The sequence below is a fragment of the Priapulus caudatus genome, unplaced genomic scaffold, assembly GCF_000485595.1.
Source record: "Priapulus caudatus unplaced genomic scaffold, Priapulus_caudatus-5.0.1 Scaffold125, whole genome shotgun sequence".
Taxonomy (NCBI): domain Eukaryota; kingdom Metazoa; phylum Priapulida; class Priapulimorpha; order Priapulimorphida; family Priapulidae; genus Priapulus; species Priapulus caudatus.
Window position 1 is genome coordinate 325,069 of NW_014577186.1, and position 8,415 is coordinate 333,483.

The 8,415-nt window shown below is 38.1% G+C and overlaps 1 protein-coding gene across 1 annotated transcript in view; it reads left to right on the forward strand.

The window, feature by feature from the left end:
• Positions 1–8,415, forward strand: part of LOC106805722 — an 11,862-nt gene that overhangs the window by 378 nt on the left and 3,069 nt on the right. Inside the window, exons 2-13 of the mRNA XM_014807425.1 lie at positions 151–281; positions 497–629; positions 1,731–1,799; positions 2,061–2,167; positions 2,525–2,609; positions 2,939–3,106; positions 3,355–3,438; positions 3,737–3,831; positions 5,745–5,855; positions 6,378–6,438; positions 6,877–6,987; positions 8,028–8,092. Coding sequence (XP_014662911.1) covers positions 151–281; positions 497–629; positions 1,731–1,799; positions 2,061–2,167; positions 2,525–2,609; positions 2,939–3,106; positions 3,355–3,438; positions 3,737–3,831; positions 5,745–5,855; positions 6,378–6,438; positions 6,877–6,987; positions 8,028–8,092 — 1,220 coding nt within the window. The remainder of the gene's footprint in view (positions 1–150; positions 282–496; positions 630–1,730; positions 1,800–2,060; positions 2,168–2,524; positions 2,610–2,938; positions 3,107–3,354; positions 3,439–3,736; positions 3,832–5,744; positions 5,856–6,377; positions 6,439–6,876; positions 6,988–8,027; positions 8,093–8,415) is intronic.

Consider the following 8,415-nt stretch of genomic DNA (forward strand, 5'->3'; position numbering starts at 1 on the left):
TATATATATATATATATATATATATATATATATATCAAGAGCTAATAATAAATTAATAATAATAATAATTATAATAATAAAATAACACACTCTAGGTATTATTACCTCTTGATATATATATACATATATATATATATACCTGGTTTATAGGAGGACATGAAGGGATTTCTTGCAGACATCCAACGCATAAACGTTACTGAACTGTCAGAGGCTGATAAAGAAAATCTTGATATTCTCAAGGAAGAAATAGAGCTATTCGTAGAAGGCATTCAATATAAAGGGTACGCATGCTTTTCGCGCGCGTGTACATATATATATATATATATATATCGTAATTTTATTGCGATTAATCAATCAGTTAATTAGCAAGTTGAAATAATAATCAGTGCATACTATAATTGCCTCTCAACCATTATTCTATTAATTATCATTGCGTTTTTAACGCCTAAATACGGAACTGAAGTTGTGTGAACGGACTGTGTGTTATTTTCGCCAGGTTTTATTTCCCAGTCAACTTTCTCGAAGGAGTGCAGGTTGATTTTGTCACCCTAATCACACAGTTCATGCCTCTCAACACCGTTGCGGACTATAACAACGTACTGGCAAGATACGCGGCATTTGGAAAGCAGGTGAAATTGTGGCACCCGGCAGTTAGATGCGATATGATATGACTACTAGGCACTTAGGATATGACTACTAGGCACTTAAAAAAAAAAAACCCTAACCCTAAACCCTAACCTAACCTACAACCCTAAACGCTAACTAGGAACCTAACCGCTAACCCTAAAAGAAAAAAAATTAGTTATTACATTAATAGTGGCCTAGTAGTTGCATATCATATCGCATCTAACTGCCGGTTTGCGAAAATTGTGATATTGTGATTATACGTTTTCTTTTACTTGCTCGAGTCGAAGCCGGATTGGCGTATAGATATCATCGTCTGGATACATGCTGTCTGCTGACGACTGCTCGTGGTCGTGCTATAATTGTTGATGAAGACGTGCGCGCGAGATTTGGTATGCGATCGTGTCGCCGTGTAGAATGCTATGAAAAGATTCTATTTACGCGCGTGTTCATATGAGTACTGGTACATATACGTGCTCATATACGATGAAATAGTAAAACTATGCTAAGATTCTAGGCAGGATATTGTTATTACCAGCTAATCTCTTCACCTCTTCCTGTTGTTGCTGCTTCCGTTGCCCAATTGCATGCACGTGTGCTACTAATGCAGCATGTATGTAACTGATAAATATTTATATTTGAAAATTACGAAAATGCACGCATAATATTAATCCTACAAAGAACAGGAGTTTAGTCTTACTTTTTCAGAAATACCAGCCAAAAACTAACGAGAATGAGCGGCAATTTGAAACAAGAGTATTCTAGTTTAGTACAAATACGTTAACAACAACCAACACGCGCTTCAATAATAATACGCCAGTGAGACAGTTGCAAATTAAAGGAGAAAAAATGAACTTGTTGCACAAAATAGTTATTGCAACTGAGTTCAAAAAACAACAGAAAGAGTAAATGAACGATGACATGTACAATAGATACAACCCGGTAAATACAAAAACATGGCAAACATTTATGACTCAAATCTGTGTCGCAATCATGTATGGAGAGAAATGTGTAAGCAATGTGCGGTGGTACCCTAAATATAATAAGCGATAATAAGGTGTGCAATTTTGTTACGTAAGATACATGTTTGAATTTAATCTTCACAGGTAGATGAAATTATCGAAGTAATGCGAAAGGGTATTGAAGAAAAAATTACCTTCCCTAAAGAATCAATGGTACGTTTTGCGGCTAATGCTTATACGTTTAAGTGTGATACTCATATTTCTTATTTATTTTTAAATAGATATTACAGAATCACAATCCCAGAATTGGTATGCATAGTTACAACGCGTAATCACACAGCATAGTTACAACGCGTAATCACACAGCATAGTTACAACGCGTAATCACACAGCATAGTTACAACGCGTAATCACGCAGCATTAAACATTTATGTCCTTACACCGATAAAGAAATATTCTAACGATGTGTTACAGAAAGGGATACAGGAACAATTCGAGGCGTTAGAGACCAATCCGGAAGACTCTCTTTTCTACGAACCCTTTCTTCAAATGAACGAAAGTCTCATAACAAATGAATCAATGTACACAAGATGATTTGAAAGCAGCGTGTAGAAGTAACCCGTATTTTAAAAGTACCCTTTTTCCGAGAGCTGTTTCTGCACGCTGCTTTGAAAAACATTGGGTTTTCGGTCTGTCCTACCCCTATAAGATATTCCCAAGGTAGAGACAAATCCGGTTTTTTTCTCCCTTGTATAGATACTGTTAAAATATACTTTCTGTGGGTATTTGGATCAATAAGCGTTGCGCCAATATTTATAATTCAAACAATCATAAATATAGAAGCAAGACTTAGTATAATACTGAGTGCGTGTAGCTATAATAATATCTATCGCATTGCTACATCTTGAGCAATAAACAAAACTATTGTCTATTCTCAGAGCTGAATTGCAATCGCGTGGATTGACAGCTGTCACCGATCAAATGTTACCGGCATTGAACAAGTTGAAAGAGTTCATCCTGAATGTATGTATCGTCAGACGAGGCAAGCATTAGTAGTAACACTGGTTGGTTATAATAACTTACGCGTTCGATACTCTGAAGACAGTCGACCTGAGGACGCGAGACAGAATCACATTTGGTAAAGGCATCCCACCTGCTGCAGAAAATATTCTTGAAAGCTTGCAAGCATCTTGCAGCGATTTTTTGAAATATATCGTGATAATAATATTTTATGTATCTGCAGCAACTAACAGCCCCTTGACTGGAGAAATATACTAATGTGAATGTGCACGCTTTGAAGGCGTTGCCGGTCCTGCCAACATGTAACCTCAGATATGCTCGTATACTTATAGGACTACATGAGCAATCTGAGGGATAATATAGCTTGCTATAGCCTACCGAATGGAGAAGCGATGTACAAACAACTGATTAGATATCACATCGGCTGGGACATGTTACCGAGTGAAATTCACGACATCGGAATGGATGAAGTCAAACGAATAAAGGATCAGATGCAAATCGTAAGCACAGACTGTAACATATTGATATACATAATACACTACGAAATACAGCAATCGCTATATGGGACAACAAGATAAATCAAGAACGAAATCAGCATACGAGAAACTAGTGCGTGATTTGTGCAATAATTTAACGTGGAATACTAAATGTGCTTCAGTATATATCGCCGCTATTGTATAATCGCATATCGAGAATTATTTTTATTATAACAGTTTAATGTGTGTCTACGCCATATTGTTTTGAACAGATCATCGATAGACTGGGCTTTCCAGACAAGGCTACATTTGATGAGTATTTAATCAACAACGAAACATTCTACTACGAAAAAGAAGTAAGTTGACAATTCCATGCCTTGCGGCATGCAATTATAATTCGACGAATCTATGCAATCGTTTTAAAATTCTTGTGTGTAAACGCACACGAATTATTGTAGTCCGACTGTAGGCCTATATGTCATGCGTGCACTGCGCAACGCAACAGCGTTTCAGCTAGGTATCCTTTGTAAAATCGCATAGATGCTTAAATAGGCTCTTGTTTAGTTTTGTCTGTTCGCTATATTAAGGCACGAGCCACGCTATTGATGTAGTCGGCTGTCAATTAAACGTGGTTTTGGTATATCACCATTATAGGAAGATATTCTAGATGCTTACAGACATATTGTGTACAATCGGATTGAACCAAAGCTGCTAACCTGGTTCAAGAAGCTGCCGAAGCAACCCGTGCTGTAAGTATACTAGCATTGCTCGTTCTCTCAAGCCTACGTAAGGATTACAATCATACCCGTGTGTGATTTGATTTGTATCAGGAACAGTCATATTCCAGCCAATGACTCCGTGAAAGGCAGATTTTCGTAGAAGCCCCCAAATCAGAGTTATGATTATTGTAGCTGCAATTAGTGTTCGGTTAGTATTGTTTATTTTATCTTGCTGTTTAGCCTAATTCTGTGTTTGATGTACACGAATTGTAGTAAAGTAATGTGCGTTTCATATTATGCCCATGTGGCGCCACCTCATTTTTTTTATCTGTTTCTATTTAACCTTTGTCATTGACCTGTTATCCTGGCCTTGAACTTGACAATGACTTTTTACCTGGTTGCCCATGGATCTAGGAAGTAACCTCACGGATGTGCTGTCACTGACGTCATGAACCTGATGTCACGTGACCTTTAACTGTTGAACTTTTGCCCTTGGCCTTTGTCCTTATATATTTTTAGTTAATTAGGCTAATCACGTTAGGCATATATAGAATAGTTGTATATACGTTGTAGTTACGTAGTATGTTATATGCGTTAGGGTACTTAATTAGCTTGTAGAGCGACAATTCCGATGTAATAGATATGTATTATCGAAAGTCTCTTTACTCTTTGGGTCTACTACTCCACATCCTCTCGGAATAATCGGTTAGGTTAATACTCTTTCTCTATTTTAAATATATAGTTTTAGAATAATAATGAATTGTTGGCAGATAGTATGCTTGTGTGCACAGAAAGGCCACAAAGAATTTGGGAAAATTGGAGACATTGCAGCTTTTAACGAATTCCCTTTACTCTCGGCATCTACCTCTCCGTATCCCACGGTACCCTCGCCCTATGTCACCGTCCTTCACACCTTCTCCCCGCATTCCTCCTGCCTCCTACTCAATTTTCGACCTCTGCTACCACCACTACAGTGTACTACTCCCCCCTTGTTCTCCTCTTCCTCTTTCTACCCCTCCTCCTTCTTCCAACCCTATTCAACCCTACCTCCCACATCAGCTTTGTCGGTGTGCTTGCTACATTAAATACTAAATTCACACAAAATAACATTTCTAATGGCAGGTAGTGGGTCCATAGATCGGTCTCTATAGGATATCATGCCACAACATAAGGAATTTGAGAAGACGGAGCGAGAGCTCGTTATTATTGATAATGTGAGTCATTGTAATAGACTCTTTTCAGATAAATCTTCTTGGGAATGTGTCCAGTCCACTTTAAACAAAGAATTTCAAATTAAAAATTGATTTCTGGCAGATAGTGAGCCTGCGCGCATAGAGAGAGTATGGATAATTTGGAAAAATTTGGCACATTATAGCCATTACGAAATCTCGAACCGCTCCACATCCCGCCGTATCCTCCTTTTGTATCTTCTTCCTTCTTCACCTCCTCCGCGGATTTCTTTGGCCCCCTCTTGCACTTTCATTCCCAGATGTTAAAGATTGCCACCCGGTGGCGCTTCTAGAGGTATTATGGAACATGTATTGCACTACTTACGCGGTTTGCACCCTTACGAGATAGAAAGAGAGAAATTGAACTAGAGATGGGGGAGAACATAGAGAGGATGAGAGAGGGCAGCCACAGAGAGATAACCAGAGAGGGGGGAAACAGATATGTAACGTGAGGGGAGACAGACAGCTAGAGGCAGAAAATAAGAAAGTGAGATAGTGAGAGAGAGAGAGAGAGAGAGAGAGAGAGAGAGAGAGATGAGCAGAGAGAGAGAGAGAGAAAAAGAGAGAGCGAGAGAAAGAGAGCAGAGAGACGATGAGAGAGAGAGAGAGAGACGATGAGAAGAGAGAGAGAGAGAGAGAGAGTGTGTGTGTGTGTTAATAATACTATTGTATAGATGATTACGAATGATATTCAATTCATTTCGTTCATTTCAGTGTTGAAGCAGCGCCAGCTAGCCAGCCCTTCGCTCCCCAAGCCTACTATCAGCTGGGCACAATTGACAGGCCAGGTGTGTTTACAGTTAACGTCGCTGATCCTAAGAATCAGTAAGTATTTTCACAGCATCGTATATTATCCGAGACTTATATATTCGCATTTTTTAAATATACACGGAGTATTAGTGTACTATCAATAAATTTATTTTCAGCATAAATATTTCAAAACGTTAACATATACGGATGTCTCTCAAAACTGTTAAAACTAAACTTGAACCATTTGCGTTTTGCCTTAACGAAAAAAGCGGTGGTGTGCAGCCTTGGAATTTCTTGAAACGAACGGCAAAAGCGAGTTATCATAAGTTAAATTTTAGTTAGTTAAGTTAAAGTTAGAGTTAGTTAAAGTTAGAGTTAGTTAAGTTTTATCATAAAGGATGACGGGAATACGATGTTTATCTTGTACACTCATGTAATTTTAGTCAGCCAAGAACAACCGACATACATTTAAACCGACATACCTCGCTAAAATATGGCGCGAAATGTATAACAAAGTGTGTCAAAGTAAAATAGTGTGTTTCTCTCGCGGGGATAATTAAACAATCAGTAATGCGATCACTTCTCATCTTGCCACAGACCTGCGTACAGCATGGTCTCATTATCTCTCCACGAAGCTCAACCTGGACATCACACGCAGGTATGTACGTATACGTCCCTAAAAGCTAGGTCACCTGCCAGCAGCGACGCTATGAAATGGTATCAGCGCGGGAAAACTTCGAACCTATTGAATCTCTGTCTCTCTCTCTCTGCGCGAAAACACACCGTAACGTGGCGAAAGATGTCTATACGAATAACGAATGGGAATTCTTGGCTGTTATTCGGTGTGCCTCGGAGCATCAGCTACCTTTCGAATTAAGCGAAAATTCAACGAAAAATGTCTGCTTTCATATAGCTACACTCGCTGAGTTCCGTTTTAGATTGCCCTAGCGCTGGAAAATGAGCAAATTCACGAATCCCGGCGATCGGCGGATCATCGCAGATACGCAGAATGTCCTAGCCGTCTGCCCCTCTACACCGCGCACACCGAGGCAAGTATGCGCTAGCTAGCATATTAGCTTTTTATCTCCCTCTATAGGCGGCTCTTTCGGCGGAGGACACAACGCTCCATGCTTCTCGTCGGACGTTCGATGATCGAAGATACGGAGAAGCACCGTCTAAGTTTCCCATATACACAGCGTACGGCGAGGTAACGGTGCTCGATTCTGATGTAGGCCTACCTACATGTTTTCTGTGCAGATACGTATGCATGCACGCACGCACGAGTGTAAACTGGTGTATATAGTTTCAGTAATTATTGAAGAAATAACCAACCCTTCCACTGAGTCTCAACTCATTAAAATTATTTATTTAATTGATTCCAATTACGTTTAATAAATATATATATTAAAGGACTCGAACCTCAAGCTCATGAAACAGTTGGGTTATGGTTCTGCATTGGATATTGCTCATTCTCTGTTAAAGGGATACTATAGACTCTAGGATTTTACTGCATACAACTGTACTTACTGTGTAACAAATCGTCTATACCCACACGTAGGGGGCCTACTTGTTACCAGATACCTAATTTAATTGTTATAATTAATTATACATCAACGCTACGAAATTTGAACGGCGCCATTGACACCCGCGACCGTGCTGCCACTCTGAAAAGGTTGCGCATTACCCATAGAGATGTATAAATAAATTTATTTATTTACACTCTATTTGTACACTCTCTTTTTGTACTATTTATACATCTCTATGGCATTACCCAATATATTTTGCACGTTACAGACCGAGGTCTAATCACAGAGATGCAATTATATTTATACCTAAATGCTATTTACCCGAACGATGTTCATTTTAGGACAAATTTATCCATAATATAACTGAAACTATATGTCGTTTATAAGATATTACAATCTTTTTGCCTTTAAATTATTAAAAATATAAGAAACACCCTCGGTCTGTAGTCCTTGGCTGAAAAGTCGTTTTGCCCAAACTTTTCAGATAGTGCGCTTTGAGTAGCGCCACCGTCGTTATAATCAAACTGTGTGTCGTTAGTTTTAAAACATTTTTAAACATATTTCTAATGATGATTGAACCATGAAACTTTTTATGTAGCGTAATTTTAACCTTAATTAACTGAAAATAACCCTAGAACCTAGAGTAAAGGATCTCTTTAACTATATTCAGCTCGGTTTTGTATATGTTTCTCATTTCGCGATTGTAAACGCTGTTTTTCAGGGTTGGGGCCTATACGCAGAACGACTGGGGGAAGATATAGGCGTTTATGAGAACGACTACGAACAGTACGAATTGATGCTCTTTTATAGATAGATTTTGTAGATGTAGAGACGAGACAGATGTAGAGTAGAGTAGAGTAGAGTATAGTATATAGTAGAGTATAGTATATAGTATAGTATAGTATATAGAATAGTATAATATATAGTATAGTATAGTATAGTATATAGTATAGTATAGTATAGTATATAGTATATAGTATAGTATAGTATAGTATATAGTATAGTATAGTATATAGTATATAGTATATAGTATATAGTATATAGTATATAGCATATAGCATATAGCATATAGTATATAGATATAGTATAGTATAATATAGTATATAGTA